This window comes from Malaclemys terrapin, chromosome 13 (genome assembly GCF_027887155.1).
Source record: "Malaclemys terrapin pileata isolate rMalTer1 chromosome 13, rMalTer1.hap1, whole genome shotgun sequence".
Lineage (NCBI taxonomy): Eukaryota > Metazoa > Chordata > Testudines > Emydidae > Malaclemys > Malaclemys terrapin.
This window is the reverse complement of record NC_071517.1, coordinates 29,340,962-29,363,599: the sequence shown is the minus strand read 5'-3', so window position 1 is coordinate 29,363,599 and position 22,638 is coordinate 29,340,962. Positions and strand designations below refer to the sequence as shown.

General features: G+C 44.2%; 2 protein-coding genes and 1 long non-coding RNA gene across 6 annotated transcripts in view; 1 reads left to right on the top strand and 2 right to left on the bottom strand.

The window, feature by feature from the left end:
• The first annotated feature begins 1,400 nt into the window (after positions 1-1,400).
• Positions 1,401-2,711, top strand: LOC128847899 (uncharacterized protein F54H12.2-like). Its single transcript, XM_054047630.1, has 2 exons — positions 1,401-1,885; positions 2,045-2,711. The coding sequence occupies exons 1-2, from the start codon at positions 1,401-1,403 to the stop codon at positions 2,709-2,711; spliced, it is 1,152 nt and encodes a 383-aa protein (XP_053903605.1).
• A 6,925-nt stretch (positions 2,712-9,636) lies between these two features.
• LOC128848383 (uncharacterized) lies at positions 9,637-10,927 on the bottom strand. The gene is made up of 4 exons (XR_008447023.1): positions 10,867-10,927; positions 10,680-10,738; positions 9,932-10,051; positions 9,637-9,797 (listed from the first exon to the last, which is right to left on the bottom strand). It is a non-coding gene; the product is annotated as an uncharacterized LOC128848383 (long non-coding RNA).
• A 6,532-nt stretch (positions 10,928-17,459) lies between these two features.
• Positions 17,460-22,638, bottom strand: part of LOC128848328 (zinc finger protein 34-like) — a 51,581-nt gene continuing 46,402 nt past the window's right edge. For all 4 annotated transcript variants that reach the window (XM_054048297.1, XM_054048296.1, XM_054048299.1 and 1 more), the window contains 2 exons: positions 21,369-21,482; positions 17,460-21,058 (listed from right to left, as the gene is read on the bottom strand). In XM_054048297.1, the coding sequence (XP_053904272.1) occupies positions 20,460-21,058; positions 21,369-21,482 (713 nt within the window). In that variant the 3' untranslated portion in view covers positions 17,460-20,459. The remainder of the gene's footprint in view (positions 21,059-21,368; positions 21,483-22,638) is intronic.

Sequence of the window (22,638 nt, the reverse complement as noted above, 5' to 3'; positions counted from 1 at the left end):
AGTTCTAGCAGAGAAAGGAAAAGGGAGAAAAAAGCAGCTACTGGTGAAATGGTTGGGGTGGCCCGATAAGTTTAACAGCTGAGTGGAAGCTTCTCAACTCTGTGACATCTAGACACGAACAAAAAAGATTCCTTCTGCAAAGACAGAGAGAGAGAGAGAGAGAAATGAGCGACAGCGGGTTTTACATTACTTTGCCCAGCAATACCAGCTCTGCAGTTTTTCCCCAAAACACCATCTCGAACTTTACAATACGGCTAATTAAGCCCTTGGATCTCCTGGATGCCTGGGAGGTGGGATTAGTGGAAATACAATACCCGCACAGCTGGAATACTATCAACGAAGACACCCCTTTCGAAATCACCTTTGGAGCTACAACGTGGAATTTCATCCTACGACGAGGTTATTACTCGACCATACCTGAATTACTGGAGCATATGAACAGCAACGTGGCTCGTCATCCCAGACCACCTGAGGTGGTCATGAACTACGACCCTGTGGGTAGAAAAGTGAGACTTAAATCTACCGATTTTATGTATGTGTTTTCTACTGGCGGGGAGCTAGCTAACATTCTGGGTTTGGGCCACAAACGCAACGTCCAAAAATTCCCCTTCTCAGCAGACATCACAGGAGGTTTTAACTCCTTGTATCTATACCCGGTATTGTAGAACACCAGTTTGTGGGGGACTTTTGTGTTCCCCTGTTACGCTGCGTCCCTGTCCGAGGAAGGAACAACGAGTTTGTTACCATCACCTATGACAAACCTCATTACGTCCCTGTCAGTAAACACCACATCGACACCATCACCATTGAAATAAAGACAGATCAGAACAGACATGTCTCATTTCGCTTCCGCAAGGTGATCGTCAAGCTGCATCTGCAGCCGCAGAGAGAGTGAGGTTTCTAAAAAAGCAAAACCCTATTATGGCGATCGCAAAAAATTATGGCGACCCCACCATCTACAGGAACTATTACAAAGCCCAGGCTGGATACGCCCTTCCTGGATATCATGGGGCCCCCGTGATGTACGGGGTGGGCGTGGGTGGAATATTTCGTAGCCTCTTTCGAAAAGCCGTACTGCTTTTGAGGAGGGGGCTAGAGATTATTAAGCCCCACGTAAAAACCGCCGCTCAAAACATAGCTAAAGATGTGGTAGGTCATGTCTCCTGTGCTGTTCTGGAGAAGGTGGGGAATACAGCTTCACAGGAAGGATCAGGGCTGATGTACATTAAAAGGAGGAAGAAAAAGAGAAATACGTCATACCCGCGACGCACAGGTCCCCCGAAACCCTTTAAAAGAAGGGCTTTGACATGCAGGGCCGGCCATAAGCGAAAGTCCAAGAGGAAGCCTGGGCGAAAGAGGAGACGCGCTCTGCCTGGTAAAAGAGACATATTTTAATCAACATGGCTTTTGTTCACTGCGGGTCTGAAGAGTGCACCAAATCCGAACTAGACTTGTTTCAAATAGCCCCTACGCAGACCAGCAGCGAGAAAAGCATCTACATCGAGGTGCCACCTCTATTGGCCATTACAGAGTCTGCCCCCATTGACTTTTTTATAGCAGGGAATGGCATAGATTATATGGATTTAAACAACACGCTGCTGTACCTGTGTTGCAAGGTTGTAAAAGGAGACGGAACTGAACTCGCCATGGACACCGAAGTGGGCCTGGTGAATTACCCCATGGCCTCTATTTTCAGTCAGTTGGATGTCATGCTGGGAGACCACCTCATAAGCCAAAGCAACAACTGTTACCCTTACAGGTCCTTTATAGAATCGGTGCTCAATTACAGCAACGACACCCTCGCCACACAATTTTCCGCCGGCCTGTTTTACAAAGAAACTGCTGGACAACATGAAGAAACAGAGTTGGATGGAGGGAATTTAGGGTTTGTGAGGCGTGCAAAGCTGACGACCGCGAGCAGAACGGTAGAGCTGCTGGGCCATTTACACAGCGACCTGTTTTTTTAAGAAAAACTTTTGTTAAACAGAGTGGATGTGAAAATTAAACTGACGCGCAGTAAAGACGCTTTCTGTTTAATGGGCAGTGCGGCTGAAGGCTTTAAACTGCGCATTGTATCAGCGTCCCTTTTTGTGAAGAAAGTACGGGGGGTGGCCCCGGGAGTCCGTCTGGGGCACGTGGAGGCCCTGCTTACCGCTAATGCTAAATACCCCGTGGACCGTGTGGGAATGAAGATGTTTAGCATCCCCGCGGGCAGCAGGGTCAGTAACCACGAGAACCTGTTCTTGGGACAGTTACCCAAAATGCTTGTCCTAGGGTTTGTGGATAACTATGCCTTTAGCGGAAGTTACGCTAAAAATCCCTTTCATTTTAAACATTACGATATTAATTTTGTGGCCTTGTATGTGGATGGTGAACAGATACCGACCAAGCCTCTGCAACCGGACTTCGAGGCAGGACGCTGCATGAGAGAATACATGAATTTGGTGCAGACAGCTGGTAAACACATGAAAGATCGTTCTCTGTTAATCGACCGTGAGGAGTTTGCACAGGGTTACACCTTGTTTGCCTTTGACCTATTTCCCAACCAGGAATGCGCTGATCACTATTCCCTGATTAAAACCAGGAACCTGAGAGCAGAAATACGTTTTGGGAAGGCTTTAACGGTTACTGTCAATATGATTGTGTATGGGGTTTTTGACAATGTCATAGAAATAAATCAGAAGAGAAACGTTCTGTTTGACTACATGTGAACATGGACACCGTGCAGCTCTCACATGTCTTATCAACGGACCCTTACACAAAAAAGAATTTCTTGGATGTGTTCCCTTGCGATTGGCTCCCAGGAGGCAAGCTGTCTCAGAGGCCCCTAGGCTTGGTGGTGAACATGCATCCACACAACCAACCGGGTGAACACTGGCTCGCCTTGTATCTGGCGGAGCGTAACCGTGGAGAGTTTTTTGACTCATATGGGCACCCCCTGAACAGTGTGTTGTTTCCTAAAAGCATTATGAAATTTTTAAACAAAAATGCCACAGACATGGTGTTTCACAATAGACAATTACAAGACCACCGCTCCGTCGCCTGCGGCTATCACTGCGTGTTTTTCTTACATCATCGTAGCAAGGGTTTATCTTTTGACCGGATTTTAAAATTGTATTCTAACGACTTAGTGCAAAACAACTGGATGGTGATGAATTTTGTAAAAAAATAAATTTAAATTCTTGGGCATGCCTAGCCTTACTCAAACCATGTTTTAACAAGCCCAGACATGTGTATCTTGCAATGATTTTCATAGCCATGTTACCCAATAAAGCACCCCAGGTGAGGGGTTTAAAAACAATTGATTTTTTTTTTTAAAACCCACCAAACACAATTGAGAAAAAAGTACACAGATTTTTTTTTAAATTATAGAAATGTTTTATTTAAAGCAAAACATTACCATTTTTTTTTTTTTTAAATTTAGAATGTGAAAAACGTTACACACTGAGCCATTTGGCTCTTTTAGCCAATTTTTGTTTTTTAGATGGCAAAAAAGGGGTCACGGTTTCTCGATCCACCCCGGTGTCAGCAGTCGAGGCCTTGAGGCGTTCCAAAAGATCTCTGTTGGCCGCATTGCCCATGATGGAAGATGGTACGTCCAGTTCCACCATGGCATTCATAAACACATCCCATCCTTTAGGTACATGTCTGCTAGGAACAGAGTGAGTCTGGGTGATGGCCCTGACTAAGTCGAGCATGTTAGAACCATTAACCACAGAGCCTTTATACACAAAAGACCCTGTATCGTTCCATGAAGAGAGATTTTTATCCTGGCCCAGCTTATTTAGCAATACTATTGCATTTTTCTTATAATGCTTATTCACCTTATCCAACGCCTCCTGAGCAACAGAGTCTGAGTTCTTTGGTGTTTCTGGGGGTTTGGCAGTCACACTTTGTTCCTGTTCCAGTAGAAACAGACTTATTTTCCCTTTATCCGCATCGCTCTGCTTCACGTACATTAGGTACCTTTGAAGCACAGCGCTGTAAAGTTTAGCCTTTTCGTATTCGGCCAAGTCAGTTCTTTGAAGAACAGACTTCATTTCAGCATCCAGTAAGCGAGTTGCGGTTGTTCTGATATTTTCCTCTACCGGAGGGGGAGCCCTTAATTGCTCCAACTGGTGGCCGGGCACCAGAAACATTTTTTCTGCATACTCCATTATCGATTAGTTAAAAGCCCCGTTATCAGAGGGATAGCAAAACTTAACAGAGGTCCGATAAACCCCCCAGACTGCTTTACCAGATGCTTTTTTCTTTTAAGTGAAACCCTTTTATTACACAAAGTTTTTATAAGCGTGCGTTTCTTTTTCAGCACACACACTTGATTCTGTGTTAAAGGTACGTTTCCTTTTAAGGTATTGAGCGCTATTTCTGAGATGGCCGCTACTAGATCGTCAGAGGCCGAACACTGTATAGCCCTCCTTTGCTGTGGGGACGATTTGCTAAGTAATTTTAAAAGGCCTAGGTTTCTCTTCACGCAGCTAAACATGTTTTTGGTCAGCAGCCCCGGCTGTTAAAAAAGGGCCTGCCGATAAGTCATCTCTTTTTATACCCGGCTGTTGTTCTTTTCAAAGTATAAACCGCCGGCCAGTCTGGAGGGAAAAGACCAGTTCTTAGTCTATAAGCTTCTGGTGTGGAAGCATTTAAATCCATCACCAGGTAGCCATAAGGTCTTTTGGTAGCATCCTCAAAAGCTTCTAGAAAGAATTGAGCTTTGCCGGGGTACATTTGCCTAGCGAGCGTAGCAATTTGTAATTTATCTCTGGGGTTTTTGAACAGAACCATGTACTTTGTGTTTAGGTTAATCGTGTGAGTCTTTTTTCCCTGACAAAATATGTTTTGAACTATATACATAATGCTCAGGTTTCCGTGATGCACATACTTGGTAAAGGCTTTCTCGATTTCATCGCTTTCACAGGCAGAGTTCATCAGATCTTCTATGATAATCATATTTACTTTATTAGTAGGAAACAAACAGTCATCGTCAAAAGCATCAGGCAGCCCCTCCACAAAATTGATAAAGGGATATTTACAAAGCAGTTCTTTATACAGAGGTTGCCAACAACTGTAACACCACACGATATTCTCAGGCATAACAGACAGTGTGTGTTTGGCATTATCCAACATGTTTTTTATAAAGTAACTTTTCCCGCAGTTGCTAGGCCCCGCGAGAATTGCAGAAAAGGGGTGTTTCCACCTCGTATCCATTTTTTCAAAAGCCGTAGGGCAGGGTTTTAAAACCTTCTCCTCGGACCCTCTTGTTGTAAACCACTTTTTGTGTCTTTTTAATTTGCCACTGGTTTTTGTTTCTTACGATAGAGGGCTGCTGCACCTCTATCTTTTTTGAAGTGTTTTCTTGCAGACCCATGCAATAGTCCAGTACTAGATCTTTCAAACTGTTGAAATTGATCTTTTCGCAATTTGCTACACCACCACTACATTTAGGGTAATACCTTTGACTTTCATACAGGCCTTTCCACCCGACAGCTTATACCCATAGGTTTTCGGGCCTGCCGACACAAAGGTCCCCTAAATAATCCCCCAGAGAGGGATTCCAGTCACCTTCCCTTTTCACAAATATCACCGAGTCAGTGTCGTGGTACAGGCACCGCTCTTGCAAACCGTCTAGGAGGCTGTATAATTCTAAGCGGGCATAAGCGGTGGTGAAACAAGCTATGAAAACATTGGTATTGCCAGAGACAGAGTACCGTTCTTTTGCGTGCTTCCATGACACGCATGCTGTTTCATCATCGATAAACTCGCAGGATGAAACCTCATAACTGGGGGAGAACAGGTACTGCAAGAGTTCGTCAGGGTCTCTCACGATGCTGGTGTTGGGTTGGTTGGATCTTTGGCCAAATTTACCCCACAGAGAATTTAAAAAACAGTTTAGCAATTTGGCGTTTAGCAGGGTTTGATCTGATCTCGTGTTGGCGTAAATGCACTCCTTCTTTCTGGTAGAAATCACTAACGTACTTATTTTGTTTTTCCTCGTCTGTGCACCAACTGGGATACCCTGAAGCCTCTTGTTTCTGACGGAGGTGTAATTTTATGTACTCTGAAAAGAGTTTGTCAGATTTTTCATTAAAATGCCAGATTTCATAGATCTTAACCACCGCGTACCCCTTCGCTATGGCCGCGTTCAATTCCACCGTGCACCAAGTCCCCAGGATGACCCGCTCCTCATCAGTATGGGTGCATGTCTCCCGCTGCTCAGTTTCCGCACAGGTTCAGCATAGCGAGAACATAAACTTGCCACCCACTCTGACAGGTAACAATGGGAAAAAGAGGCCTTGTGGGGGGTACACTTTAACTTTTGCAATTCCAAAATAATTTGCAAGGGGTCCAAATTTGTCATAGACTATATCAGGGTGTCCGATAGGGTATTCTTTGGTTTTGTTTACGAAAGGGTACAGGCTGGTAAAATCATAATAGTGGATTTCTTCCCTGGGGTTAGGCTTGTAATATAGGCGGATAGCGTTTGTCCTCCCCCCAAAAAGAGCATCCCTAGGCATAAGAGGCTGGGGTAACTAGGCTCGGTTTAAAAAGTCTGCAAGCTCCCTGTCTGTTTTTTTCATCACCTCCCACTGGTGCTCCCAAAGAGTCCTCACTACAAAACCAAGTCGTTTCAGATAGTCAGTCTTGAGCTGCGTCTTGTAATAAAGAAACCCAAAAGATGTCCCCGTCATAGGATTTTGTGCTTTTTCACAATAACTGGTGACACAGCCATGGAAAAAACACCTGTTAAACTCAAAGGCTGCGCGTACCCCATCAACATCGGCATAACCATCTAAAAAGTAGGGGCCTACCTGTAGTTCCCCACCCTGTAAAGCGTGCCGTATTTGTATATTTTCTTTGTGAGAGATATACAACAGCCACTGAATAGATGGGGTCAAATATCTCTTTTTCTGCCTGTGATAGTTGTCTGGAGGGAGAAGAGCTACTGTGTTCGGCTCCAAAAACATAAACCTGTATATAACACTGGCATCTGTCTGCATGGCTATGTACCGGACTGGATCTATCCACAGTTTTATCTCGGTGAATTTACCAGGTTCTTTCTCTACTACATCTCCCTTCTCCGTCATTTTCATAATCGCTTTTCTGTATAGGATACAGGCCTGTCTCAATTTTTACATCCTGCTGACAGTAATACGCGAGCTCTTTCTGCAAGTAAAACGCCTCAGAGCTGTGGTCCCGATACCAGTTGAGAAACTCTGCTTTTTCTCTGGGCATCATGCTTTCTACACCATAGTGCTCCATACCGGGAATAGGCCCCACGTAATTTTGATTTTCTAATGTGTTAAAAAAGTGTGGAAAATACCCTTTGCACCCTTCAAACACCATCACCTGTGGTAGCTTGCTAAGCTTCATGGGCAAGAAGTTTAAAGAGTCTATAAAACGAATGCCCAGGGCCTTAATTTCCACGCACATTAGTTTACTACCCTGAGTGATCAGTTCTAGGCCCATCTTTTCCTTGAGTAACTGTCTAACAATGAAGTACGCATCATAACCTTTAGAATTGTGTGCTAGGAACGTGTCTAGGAATTGTGTGCCCGAAACTTTGCCAATAAAGGTCTTAACAAACACAGAAAGATACTCATCGCCCTTAAATTCCCAGGATTTTTCTGACTTTAGGGACTTAGCAAAAATGTAATTGGGAGTGTGCAACCCGGTGTCCTGAGTGCATTCGAAATAATAAAAAAATATACTTTTTTGAAGATTCAGGCTTTCTAAGGCTGTCCATAAAACAGAGGTGACCGTCTACATCACCAACGATCAAACCCTGACACTGTTTACACCGTCTCCCTTTACACCTATGCCGCTTGTCCACGTAAGACTGACACTTCTCACACAAAGTTTTAGACAGGCATTCAACTTGGTTTTTTGATGCACAGTCAATATGTCTGTCTAAACACTCTTTGGACTGACAATACAGTCTACAGCTAGGACACCGCTGCTGCACGCCCACGCTGTCTGAGCACATTACGCTCAAGCAGAGGCGACAAAGATACCTGCAAGAGTGGTCGTGGCTGTACACCGTGTGGCAAAACTCACAATAATTTTTCGCTCCGAACAACTTTTTTACATCCAAAACCCCATAGTAATGCTCATCGTGCAACAGGATAAAATAAGTCTTGGGTACACTGTGCCCCGCATTTTAAAAAAGTCCCAGGCACCTTTCACTGTATACAGCACCACCTGTATATTAACTCCTAAATGCTGTTCAAACTTTGCTACATCATTGAGCATAACCTTTTTTTGATCTGACCACCCCAGTTTCTCATGTAACTTTCTCACCTCCGCTAACAAATTCCGCGTCCGTAGGTTTACGATCGGACATGACGGCCAAGAGCCCACCCGCAAAACACAAATTGGTACCGGTGTAAGTCAGGTCTACTAAACACGGTCTCTTTTTATGAATAATTTGACTATTAAGGATAGAATTTAAAACTCTACGAGCGCCCCCACCCGTTTTTTACAACCGTCACAACGAGGCGCAATGTCCCATCGACATGCAACTCTCTATTGCTCTGTAGCAGTTTTGAGGTCTGATTTAAGAAATCCTCAGCAGACAGCTCATCCCTAGTTCTTTTGACCGAAAACAAAGAGTTAGTTAAATTACGGCTCTCTAAATGTAACTGAACATAATCATCAGGACCTATCCTACCATTAATGTCATCGAGCACTAACTGTATTCCCTGGTGTATGGCTTCAACAACCTGCTGAGCTGAATTTATTTGCTCAAGATTCACAAAACGAAATTCTTCACAATACACCGACCCCCCAAAACTGGATAATTCACGTTGCCAACATCTCACTCTCTCCATATACACCTCAGCATTTTCGGGGTTACTTGGGGGTTCCTCTACGGGATCATTAGCGGCATCTTCTACATCAGAGGCTATTTGAGAGTCAGACTCTGAGGCGCCTCCATGAGGGTCATTGGGAGTAGAACAGGACCCGTCTAGAGAGCCATCTGGGGAATTTGCTAAACCAGAGTCTGATTCCGCCTCCCCATTTTCAGACAAGCCAGTTTGAGAGCCTCCAGTAAGGGGCATCTCTTTTTGTTTTTGTATTTTTTTCCTCATTACCTCTTTAGCCCTTTAAAAAATTTTTACAACAACCCGAGCCTGGAACTTTTTGGCAGCCATCTGTTTATCCCCCAAGTGCTGTCCCCCCTTTTGTTTACACATGAGCTGATGTGTACCCTGGAGGGTGCCCCTTTTACCCAGGCCCCTTTTCATGACTAGTCATGCCTGCTCAGAGCCACCCTTTCCAGCCCTTACATTTTTCAGCATGGTTCTGAACAAAGCATCATATTTTTCCCATTTCTTTCTAGAATCCCGTTCTTTTAGACTACCCGAGGATACAGCCTCCATCACTTTTCTGAGGGAAGCCTCAAACCCTTCCCAAAAACTAGAATATGGAGGAGCTGTGACGAGCTTATGGTTTTGGGAGAATGGTTTGTCAGTTCTTGGTTTTTTATTCACAACCCCTAGAGCGCATGCGCCGGGTTTGTGAATGTGGGTGTTTTCGCTCACAGTTTCCTCAGGGCTTGGTGTGGTGGTGGCCACTGAGGAACTGGAGTTGTGGTGGCATGGTTGTTTTTTACCAGAGTCTTTTGTTTTGTCCTTGGATTTGGACGTATATGAGGTTTGGACTGCCTGGATGCTTCAGCTGCACTCTTGTGCTGTTTTGCATTGTTAAAGGTCTCAAAGCAGATTCCTGGTTTGTTGGCAGTTCTGGAGGAGATGTCCTTGTAGCTTTGACTACAGCATTGTCAGAAAAGTTGCCCAGGCCTATGAGGGGGGAAAAAACAACAACAACATTTTACAAAAACTGAACTTTACCATCTCTCTCACCCACACCTATGTATTTACTTAAAATAGAAAACCTCATAGAACAACCAAACCAATAAGCAAAATATATTTACAGGGCTTCATCCATCCATCAGCCACTGATGCTGGTGAATTTTCCTTTTCAGCTGTCTCTTTCCTTTTTCTTTTCAGCTTGTTTTCTCTCTGGTCTAAGGATCTCTCATATTTTGACTGTACTGTGGAGCAAACAACAACATTATTATAAAACACATGAAACCATCTTGTAAACATACATATACATATTACACACACACACACTTACTTAATTAGGGTGTTTTTCTATTTAAAAAGTCATAGCTTTACAACAAAATAATCCATTTCAGGCTGTACAACAAACACAGGTTTTTAAATACATCTCATTTTGCAGAATAAAAACCAAAACTGCTTTTAAAATCCATTTTGCACAGAAACCCTTGTTAGTTTGAAACACACATACCACCAGTTTAAAACCCACAGTTTGCAACCAAATACTTTTCAAAACCCCACATGCATTTAAAAGCCACATGGTTGTTCTGTCCCCCAGCCATGTGGCTTTGGTTTAGTTAGTAGCATTCCCTCTCCCCAAGTGCCTCAAACCCCATTTTTAAAAACCCATGACATTATGCACAGTAAAAAACCCTGTTAGTTTGAAACAAACCAAGTACTTAAAAAAAAAAAACCTATGCCTTGCACAGACCCCTCTCACACACACAAAACAGCAGCTTTATAAAACACACCAAACCAAGTTTGCAGCCATATACTTTTCAAAAACCCACATGCATTTAAAAGCCAGTTGCAAATAAATAATAATAATAATAATGTTACCTTTCACTATGGGATAAAGTGTTGCAGGTTGTTCTGTTCCCCCTCATGTGTGTTTGGGCCTTCAGGTTCAAGAAGGAGCAAAAATGTTAGTATTACCACCAAATCCCTATGCAGCCTGTATAATACTTTGTTTGTTTGTTTTTAATTCAACAGTATTAAGCACAACTATAGTTAAAATGGTTTTTACCTTGGCCTGGTGGTGAAATGCAGTTCAAAGTTACTGGTTCCATGCTAAACAGATCACACTGCAATAAACATAGGCACCATTATTTACTAAGACAGCATGGGCAAAGAGTGGCCTTATATAATATATAGTTTCAGAGTTAAAGACAGCAAGTCTTAACTCTTTTTGCAGTCCAGCAGCTATCCAAGAAAGTTTTCTGTTGAAAAGGACAAGCTCCAGCATACCTGAGGTTTTTATACCATCTTAGCCCATTGTTTCAAACAGACTTCAACACAGTTGCTAACAGGTTAATTTAATCACCCCTTCCATAGCATTCCCTTTTGTGATCTAGGGTAGTGAAACCATTTTGTCTGCACAACAGGGCTTCCCCCCCTCCCCCGTTTAAGTTAAAATACATTTGTGGCTTTCTTACAGTATTAAACATTATCCATTTCCAAGTGGGGGCCCTTTGCAGACATCAATGAATGTCTTGGTGCTTGGTTGTGTCACCGAACTATCGGGTCCACCTAGCTGAGAGCCAATAACAGCCAGACAGGGATAAGGAGGAGTTGCTTTATTCTGCAGAAGAAAGGAGAGCTTTGCACCTTGGTACAAAAACTCTGTCTTACACACATTTTACAGATCCTTTATACACATTCAGACAAAGGTCCTTGCAATGTTAACACTTGATTGGTGGTTGTCAGACCCGTGCTTTTGCTATCTGGTCAGTGAAAACTGGCTTGGGACCAGCTCCAACTACCTTAAGGCCTTGAGGGGAAGACAGTTGAAAAGTTCAGGCTACTGTGTCCTTAAGGTGTCTGCTTTCCCCTAATGGCCGCTGGCTGACATAAGGACTGCTCTATTAAGGGGGGTCACTAGTAACTTTCACAGTTGTTTTTTAAAACATGTTTCTTTCATGCTTAAAGTTTGGGGGTGGGGTTGTTGCCTAGAAAGAATGACCCATAGCATTCAACCAACTCCTGGGCCATATTTAAACTGTCCAATAGTGTCCCACCAACTCCTGGGTCCTTTAAACTGTCCAATAGTGCTCTACCAACCCCAGGGTTATATTTAAACTGTCCAATAGCATCTGTGAATTCCTGAGGTTTAATTTCATTTCATATCAAGCAGAACTCACCATCCACCCCCACTCACCCCTTACTATGGGTACACACCCATCAAATGTAACCCTATAGCAACAAGGGTAAGTAATTGCAGGCACCCTGGCTATTCAGTGAGGGATGTGTGTGTGGTTAAACCCATTTGGTTCAACAGACTAAGGATAGCTTGGTGGTTTAAGCATTGGCCTGCTAAGTCCAGGGTTGTGAGTTCAAGCCTTGAGAAAGGCACTTAGCGATCTGGGGCAAAACCAATACTTGGTCCTACTAGTAAAAGCAGTTCTATGGGATAGGTATATCTCCATATTAACTCTATTGTCTGAACTAGCCTTGTTTGTTTTATTGTAAGCACATTTTTAGGATTTTTTCCCTTCCCCCACCACAACATACATTTAAGCTTTTTGCTATATGCACACAAAAACAAAAGAGCTAATTCTCACAAGCAATTTATTTTTTTATTTTAAAAAACGTACAGCTCCTTGAAAACAAACCAAACTGCTTCATTAAAACTTTTTAGCTCACTTAAGGGCCAAAGGCCTTCTAACAAAACACAGATAGTCACAAACCCCCTCTTTCTTAAAAATTTTTTTACAGCTACCAAGTTTTATATCGCATGTTTGTCCCCTCACCATTCTCTAACTTAGTCCTTTTAGATTTCTTACAAATAGTCTTTTTCTTAAGCAGGGTTCTGTAACTCTCTGTGCGGACTAGACGGTCAATATAACGCTGTAAGCAGGCATTTTCCGGTTTGGTCATTTTCTTTAGAACAAGGTCAGGGTCTGCACTGAATTGTACAGCATTTATCAAGGTCACCCCTTGCGCTAAATGTTCTTGGGTTAGGCACAGACATTGCATACCATAACCTATGGCAATAATAGTGTTTAATAAGCTTTCCAAACACAGCTCGGCACATAGGCCCTGGAGCTTGCAGTTTATATCCACTGAAGTCCAAGTCACACAGTCATGGTGCCTTTGCCCTGGTGCATCTATGACACAGCCCTCACAATCTTCAAAAAACTTTTCCCTAAGGCAGTGTTTAAGGATAGCATAAACAGCAACGCGTACAATAGTCCGCATGACTTTTTTACGCTCATGACATGGCACTGGCTCAGTTAGTTCTATCCCAAGCCGCCTCCTAAACTCCTCATAGCCATCATCCTCAGAGTCCTCTTCAACAACTTGTATCAGCGTTGAGCAAAAACATGGTGGACCCGGTTCATCTTTGCTGCTTGATGCAACACTGTCCAGGGCCTCTGGGTCCTCTAGAAAGGCATTGTCGAGCTGTTGAGAAATTTTCAGAAAAGAAACCGTGTAAGCACCCCCACTGCTTGTTTTTTAATTTACACAGCCCCCGGTTCCTAACCCATTACCCACCCCTCCTCGACCACCGCGTCTTAATTATTCATTTACCTGAGCACCGTCTTTTCCATTCGCCTTGTCCGCCGGTGACTCCCCCGAACCGCAATCGCCTTCCACCTCTGAGGGGGTGGACAAAGAGAGACCGCCATGCTCATCGGGGTCTCTCACGAGGGTTTCGGGGTCGGGTTCCGGTGTATCCAGCAACGGCGGGGCCAAAGGGCTCCCCTCGGTCGCTCCCTCCTCCTCCTCAGAACTGTCACTGATGTAGCACTTTCTCCGTGGATGGTCAAAGACCCTCGGGGCTAAAACAAAGTCCGAAGTTCTCCTGGGGGTGGTGAAGGAGTCCATGTTTCCTCTCAGCAGCCTTTTCGCAATTTCAAAAAGCTTGGTAAGAGATGGCCGCCTCCTCTGTCTGGCGCTGGGATTTATGGGGTAATGGTGCTGCACTCTGATTGGTGGAGGGCCTTCAGAGGAGTTCTTAGTGGGGTCACACGACTCACTTCTGGAGGGGTCACCCCCACCCCGGAAGTGACCCTGATTGGTCAAAATCTCCTCTCGGGGAGGTCCTGTCAGGACGAAACCCCTCCTAATTGGTAGAGGGTGGTGGGGGAAGTTCTTAGAGGGGTCACACGACCCACTTCCGGATGGTTCACCCCTGCCCAGGAAGTCACCCTGATTGGTCAAAATCTCCTCTTGGGGAGATCCTCTTGGGACAAAACCCCTCCTGATTGGTAGAGGGTGGTGGGAGGAGTTCTTAGAGGGGTCACATGACAAACCTTGCTTCCGGTCAGGTGGCACCTTGACCCCGGAAGTAATACACCCATGGGGTGCGACTTCCGGTGACAAGCGGGAGGGACCAAGGGGTCAAGGGGCAGGGCTTAAGGGGGGGTCAAGGGGCGGGGTTAGGGTTTGATTGACGGTAGGACTCTTATACTACTGTTAATAGTCAATTTCACAACTGCAAGTTCAGAAATCAGTTTGATTAACCAAGATACTCAAATTAAATTTAATGAAGCAGGTTGAGGGAGTTTTCTTAGAAAGTTGATAGGAAGGCAGTGTACTGTTTGGAGATCTTGGTGTTTGAGTTAATTGGAAGAAAGAGAGAGATTATTAAAAATAATTCCATACACCAATGGGTAAACAGTATAACATTCAACTAGTGAAAGAAATAACACAAAGTACCCTGCTTTTGTATTTAAAGTAAACAAAGGTAAAATAGTAACTAGTGAAGTTCCTAAACAAAGACTGGAATGAGGCTAGTGTGGAGTGTAAGTCTTTAGCACATTAAATAACAATGTAGTTAAAAACTTTAAAATATTCTAAAGTTTAGAACACACATAATAAAGACTGAAGTGAGATTTTGAAGTTAGACAATAGCTCTTCTCATTCACACACACACACAGTGTAATGTTACAAGGGAGAGAGATCTAAGAATGATCCTCTTGCTGGCAGATAATTCTCACTCACAAACATACAAAGACAGCAGAACTGCAGGAGATAAGTGTAAGGCTTTGTCTACATTGGCATTTTTATCATTAAAAGTTTTGTTGCTCAGAGGTGTGAAAAAACACTCCCATGAATGACAAAAGTCTTAACGATGAAAAGCACTGGTGTGAACAGTGCTTCGCTGGTGGGAGCCACGCTTCTGGCGATGAACCTACCGCCCGTCATTGGAGGTGATTACAATGGCGTGGCTGCAGCGGCACAGCAGCACCATTGTAAGGTGAGCAGTGTAGACACAGTCAAAGGTACAGGGCAGAACAGTAATTTAACAAAGTTGGTAGTTCTGAGTAGTACTTAACATGAGGAGTAGAGTTGAAGCAAGACAACAACAGAAAACCATTAAACAATGAATTTCCACATAGATATGATCATAGAATATCAGGGTTGGAAGAGACCTCAGGAGGTCATCTAGTCCAACCCCCTGCTCAAAGCAGGACCAATCCCCAACTAAAGCATCCCAGCCAGGGCGTTGTCAAGCCTGACCTTAAAAACCTCTAAGGAAGGAGATTGCACCACCTCCCTAGATAAACCATTCCAGTGCTTCACCACCCTCCTAGTGAAAAAGTTTTTCCTAACAGCCAACCTAAACCTCCCCCACTGTAACTTGAGACCATTGCTCCTTGTTCTGTCATCAGGTACCACTGAGAACAGTCTAGATCCATCCTCTTTGGAGCCCCCTTTTAGGTAGTTGAAAGCAGCTATCAAATCCCGCCTCATTCTTCTCTTCTGCAGACTAAACAATCCCAGTTCCCTCAGCCTCTCCTCATAAGTCACGTGCTCCAGACCCCTAATCATTTTTGTTGCCCTCCACTGGACTTTTTCCAATTTTTCCACAACCTTCTTGTAGTGTGGGGCCTAAAACTGAACACAGTACTCCAGATGAGGCCTCACCAATGTCGAATAGAGGGGAACAATCATGTCCCTCGATCTGCTGGCAATGCCCCTACTTATACAACCCAAAATGCCGTTAGCCTTCTTGGCAGCAAGGGCACACTGTTGACTAATATCCAGCTTCTCGTTCACTGTAACCCCTAGGTCCTTTTCTGCAGAACTGCTGCCTAGTGATTCGGTCCCTTGTCTGTAGGGGTGCATGGGATTCTTCCGTCCTAAGTGCAGGACTCTGCACTTGTCCTTGTTGAACCTCATCAGATTTCTTTTGGCCCAATCCTCTAATTTGTCTAGGTCCCTCTGTATCCTATCCCTACCCTGCAGCGTATCTACCAGTCCTCCCAGTTTAGTGTCATCTGCAAACTTGCTGAGTGTGCAGTCGACGCCATCCTCAAGATCATTAATGAAGATACTGAACAAAACTGGCCCCAGGACCAACCCTTGGGGCACTCCGCTTGATACCGGCTGCCAACTAGACATGGAGCCATTGATCACTACCTGTTGAGCCCAACGATCTAGCCAGTTTTCTATCCACCTTATAGTCCATGTAGACACGTTGTGGCAATTTGATTAGTAAACCAAGTCTGTATGGGCAACCTAGGTTTCATCAACAAGCATTCCAGCTGGTTTTGTCACCACACTGCTCTATGCCATACTAGTATCTTTCACAGCTTTGAGTTTCACCAAATCTTTTACAATATTTAAATTGCTAATTATTTTTTTCACAGATAAATGCTTGAAAATATAATGTATTCAGTGGAAATGAGCACATTTGAACTTTCTATCCTGGGGGGAAATTCCAACACTTTAACACTTGTTTTCATCATGAAAAGGGACAAACTGAAATTTTAATGGAACAGAAATTCTGAGTTTAGATTCAGAAATATCAAGATGTTGTGGCACTGTTCCATTTTGTAGAAATAAATAAATATTCATAACCTGCTAATAACCTGCATGAAATTCACTTTTATATACATATTACTAGAAACTTTCCTGAGGAAGGACTAGATTTTGGCATTCAGCCATAGTCTTGAGTAGGAGGCACCATCCCTCTCTGAGCATTCTTCCCCCTTATGGCTGGACGCACTTGCCTTACAGGTCTCTAGAAAGGGGGCAATTACCCTTTCTGGGGTGATAGCTGCAGGAATAGTAGCTTGAAAGGAGTTTGCTGTTGAGGGAGAAAAGGGGATTGATAGGGAGAGTTCCATTCCATTTTTTAAGACACCAGTTCATCTTTTGGTCCTTGTATGTAATTCCCATCAATGTTAATGGCTTGTCATCCAGGGGAGCATGAGTCCCTTGCAATGTTAACTAAAATGGAATGCAGGTCCATCTCCTAAGTAATGTCTGTTTGGTACCTGCTGCAACCAATGTTTGGAGGTGAGGAGGGCTACCATTCTAACCAGACTATTCCTGAGGATCAATTAGGAGCAGCCGCAGGTCTTCTCTAAATTGTGTGAGCAGTGTTGTTCCTCAAGGGGCTATTCTGATAGCCAGTGCTCACTGAAGCACAACAGTACTTTAGCTCTGCCTCCTCTTCCTTAACCAGTCCCCCTAATCAATGTTGTCTAGAGTAGGTGGAGGAGAGCAGACAATGAGGGCTGTATGCCCCCCAGAGATTCCTGTATGTTAGGAGGACTCCAAATTGACAGTTAAGATGGTGCTGAAGCTATTTTACACTCTGAGAATGGAGAGTGAATGAATGAAGAAGCCTTTACCAGAGCCAGGATGTGGCACACAGTTTTTAATATAAAACTCATAAAGATCAATCTTAGGTTTAAAGATTGTTCTAAATATAGCTATATTTACCGAGCATTAAATAGGTAAATTACAAAATTAAACTGTATGTGAGCAGTTAAATTAATTAGATTATGAAATTCAATTGTTTTACAACATATCATTTAGTTTGGATGTTTTCATTCATACCATAAGTACTTAGTTATGTTCTCATCAAACCAGTAATGTGAAGCTAGGAAGCTCTTCTAAGCAATAAGCCAGGTAATTTAGTAAGCCAAGTAAAATGAGATCAGCACTACACATGCGCCATGTGAACAATAACTCTGGCAGTTACATGTGAAAGCATGCAGTTTAAATCAGCACCAAAACAGTTTTGTTACAGTGGTGTTACATTCAAATCCTATAATCCATTCCAGTTTTGTTTTTAGAAGAATTTTCCCCAGTCTGAAGCAGTTTTAAGGCTGTACTACTTTTACTATTTCTAGCATAATTATTTTCTTTTGTACCATATGAAATTAGGATCTTTTTCATAGTTGGATGGAAGTTGTTGGTGTTATATGACCTGGGTACTTTTCAGTTAACAACACCTACCAGCCCCCAAGAGTTGGGTTTTAGGGAACAGAACTGAACTCCAATGGGTTAATGTTCTAGGAAAGCAATAATTATGCTCGCCAAGACCAACTTCCATGAAGCACAGAAATTCCCTATGGAATTTTAGCAATAACAATTGATTTCCTAAACTTTTGTGAACTTTTCAGTAGCTGGAATTTCTGTAATCTTCTTCATGGCAGGATTTAGGATTTTATCTTGAGGGAAACTTAGAATCATTGGAGCAAGGGGTGGGTGGGTGCTCTAAGCACAGGACTATAGGGTCATTTTCACTCTCTGTCTGGCTTAACGACTCTTGGTATTTATACACAGTGGAACCACTTCACTAGGACCGATTGAGAAACCCACATCAGAATATCTAGGCTAGGCTAGGGCACTCACCTGAGAGGTGGGAGATCCATGTTCTAAAACTTTGGCTTTATTATGTGGAGAGGGGACTTGACCTGGTCTCCCACATCCTTAGTGAATACCCTAACCACTGGCCAAAAGGTTCTGAGGGAGATTCGCCCACTGTGGAGTTAGGCGGCCTCTGAAAACGTCTACTGGACTGGGCCCTATTGTCAGAGGATCGCTTCCACGGCTCATGAATTGGAAGTAGAGATATGTACGTATTTCCATAAAAGGGGCGGGGCTTAGGACATACCACTCATCAGCATGCCACACTAGCTAGTTTACATGGCTCCCCACATAATCTGCGGGGATTTGGGGATCCCATTCTAAGGCAACCTTTTATAAGGGACTTGGTCACATAACTCAGACTTTGTGGATCGCACTGCTGTTTCTCTGATATTCTAGGTACACAAAAGTTAGAAATTTGCAACACTGAGTGTCACAATGCCTAAGTTCTTTGGTGGATTCCAGCCTAAAAACTCTATCAAGGATGAATGAGAAGTCACAGCAGACAAGAAAAAGATGGGTTTAGGTGTATAACATCAAACTTAAATGAAGTAGCTGAACATAAAACATTCAGATTTCCCAAAAAGTCATAATCAAGTCCCATCATAATGTGGGAATCTTATCTCAGCCTCTTGCTCTGCATGGTTCTGTTCTAGGAAGGACATTTCTGCTTTGATAATGTTGCATGTCCTCACTACAGTCATGCCAGATCCTCTCATATATGTGGGAATAAACAAAGATGTTATTCAATTGGCCCATCCCTAGCCAGCACCCTTTTACAATGTGTGTCCTGGGTGGATTCTCTTACATCTAACAAGAGATGAGTTGTGCTAGAAGGCTTTCCCGCAGTCAGGGCACTCTTCCCTGTAGGTTCTCAGAGGTTTATTAAGGGCTGAGCTCTCACAGAATATTTCCCAGATTCAGGGCATTTAAAGAGTTCTTTCTGTGTGGATTCTCTGGTGGGCAACAAAGATTGACCTCCAGCTGAGGCTTTTCCTGCACTTGGGAATTCATAGGGTCTCTCTCACCTTTGGGTTCTCTGATGTGATAGAACGTGTGATACCTGACAGAGCTTTTTTTTCTTGCACTGCGTCTGTAGGATTTCTCTCCTGTGTGGGTTCTCTGCTGTTCAGTAAGGCTTGAGCTCTGACTGAAGCTTTTCCCGCAGTTAGAGCAGTTATAGGGTTTCTGCGCTGTGTGAATTCTCTAAGGTGCAATAAGGTGTGGGCATTCACTGAAGCTTTTCTCTCAGTCAGAGCAATTGAAGGGTTTCTCCCTTGTGTGGATTGTACAATGCCTGTTAAGATTTGAGAGCCGACTGAAGCTTTTCCCACAGTCATGACAGTTAAAGGGCTTCTGTCCTGTGTGAGTTCTCTGATGTTCAATGAGGCTTGAGCTCCGACTGAACCTTTTCCCACAGCCATGGCAGTCATGGGGGTTCTCTCCTGTGTGGATTCTCTGGTTTTCAATTAGGTTTGAGTTCTGATGGAAGCTTTTCCCACAATCAGAGCAGTTGAAGGGTTTCTCTCCTGTGAGGATTCTCCTATGTCTCACAAGGTCTGAGCTCTGACTGAAGCTTTTCCTGATGTCAGGGCTGTTATAGGATGTCTTTCTTGTATGATATGAGTTCCAATTGAAGCTTTTCCCGCAGTCAGAGCAGTTATAAGGTTTCTGTCCTGTGTGAATACTCTGATGTGCAATAAGGTATGAGCATTCCCTGAAGCTTTTCCTGCAGTCAGAGCAGTTGAAGAGTTTCTCTCCTGTGTGGATTGTATGATGCCTGTCAAGATTTGAGCGCTGACTGAAGCTTTACGCACAGTCAAGACAGTTAAAGGGCTTCTCTCCTGTGTGGGTTCTCTGATGTTCAATAAGGTTTGAGCTCCGACTGAACTTTTTCCCACAGTCAGAGCAGTTGAAGTGTTTCTGTCCTGTGTGAATTCTCTGATGTTCAGTAAGACTTGCACTCCGACTGAAGCTTTTCCCGCAGTCAGAGCAGTTAAAGGGCTTTTAGCCTGTGTGGGTTCTTCTATGCCTAAGAAGGTCTGAGCTCTGACTGAAGCTTTTCCCACAGTCAGGGCAGTTATAGGGTGTCTCTCTTGTATGTAGTATCTGATGTTTAATAAGGTAGGAGTACCGACTGAAGCTTTTCTCGCAGTAAGAGCAGTTGAAGGGCTTCTCTCCTGTGTGGGTTCTCTGATGTTCAATAAGACTTGAGCACCAACTAAAGATTTTCCCGCAGTCAGAGCAGTTGAAGGGTTTCTCACCTGTGTGCATTCTCTGATGTAAAATAAGGGCCTGTCTCCACTGGAAGCTTTTCCCACAGTCATTGCAAGTGTAGAGTCCCTCTTGATGGGGGATTTTCTGTTGATCGGTTTCTTTGTTTCTTTTCACCCTTCTGCTCCTGTGAGTAGATTTACCACAGCGCTCACCTGGATGGTTTCCCTGCTGCCTTTCTGGCCTGCACTGACTCTCACAGGTTTCTCCCTGCTCAGGACTCTGGGAAACAGGCCCTTCAGATCTTCCCAATAACATCCCACACGGTGCCACTTGCTCAGGACCTTCCTGTTGAAGACTCTCCTCATTGTTCTCACTCACTGTCCTCTCCCCTGTGAGATAGAGATATAATCCAGACAGGAGTCATTCTCTGTGCTGAGCTGAAAGGAAAACTCTGAAAGGGGAACAGGAAAAGGGGGGCAAGACACCCAAATAACTGCTGGGGAGGTTGAAATAACATGAGCTGAATTCATCCATCCTCAAAACCCTTCCCCAGAGGAAAGAAACCACCCTCTTTCCACATCCTCTGACTGGAGCTGAAGACAGGCTGAAGGGTCAGATAGACTTGATGAAAATGCACAAGTGACATCTGCTATGAGGATACAGTAATTGGTTTCTGAGTCAGTTTTGCTGATTCCTCACCTGTGTGGGTGTCGCTGATGATCTCCCCTTCCTCAGAACCCTGGAGATCTGGGATCCGCAGCTCCTCCTCTCGCTCTACCCAGGAGTTCACATTAGGTTTGGAAATTGGAAATCCTGCTTAGGAAACAATTTATCAAGTGTTGATCTTATTCATTAAAGTCAGTGCTCTTACTACTTCCAGACTCAGGATCTCAGTCACCCACCCAGAGAGGCTTCTTCTCCATCTTACAGAGACTGGACTATAGATCGTACAAAATCCCATGACACACTCATCTGAAGTAAAGGTGCCTCCCCTCTGCCTCGGGAATAGCCCAGCTTATTCTCCATCATGGCCCGTTACATTTCCCCATCTCAGGCCACAACAGAAACACATTACTTAAAATATGAGCTCTTGTGAGGGCTTGTAGGTCTGAAACCGAGGCCCACAGGCAGTATTGAGACTGCACCTGCCCCATGGCAGATCACTTAGGGCTTGAAGGGAAAGGACTTAGCAGAGCGCTAGCTCCCCAACGGCTCTGTCCAAAAGGCTCCTGACTGGGGGGCATGGCTAGCCCAATTCTTTGGCTCGTATGCACTACGTAAATCAGAAGGAGGCAGAGGAAGTTGTCTGAGCAACTAGGTGAATCCTTGGTTGGCTGCTTCAGACCCTGCCTATGTTCCTGACCGTGACCCCTTACTGCCTGTGCCTGGGTGGGCTTTCCAGCTGCCCACAATAGCTGCTGCTCCTGCGGCTGGCAATGGTGGCATTTGGGTCTGCTGCTCCTCTGAGGGTGTGTGGCTGTGATTGCAGCTGAGCTCCCTCTCGGCTGCCTTGGTTCTATTCTGACAGTAGCAGAAGCCTCTTTATGCTGTTTCCCAAACTTCCTCTTTGCTGCTCCTTTCCCTTGTTTGCTTTGTTTGATGTTTGTCCCTTGCACTCTTGGGGGGCATGGCTAGCCTAATTCTTTGGCTCAGATGCATTGTAAACCAGAAGGAGGCAGAGGAAGTTGTCTGAATTTTTGTTTACTTAGTTCCTGTCTTTCCCTTTCACTTAAGAGCCCCCAGGAGGGGAAGATTCCTGATTAATTCCCTTGGCTTCTGTTTGTTTTTCTCCAGTTGGGCTTGATTTTCCCTCCCAGAAGGGAGAGGGACTACCATGTTGCCCTACCACCATCCCTCCCCTTCTTTTCGGTCACCACAAATGCAGGTGCCCAATCCCTGCTTGACGAGCCTTCTCTCCCAGAGGCTGCAACTGGTGGAGGGAGATTGGTGAGGCAAGGGAAGGGACAGA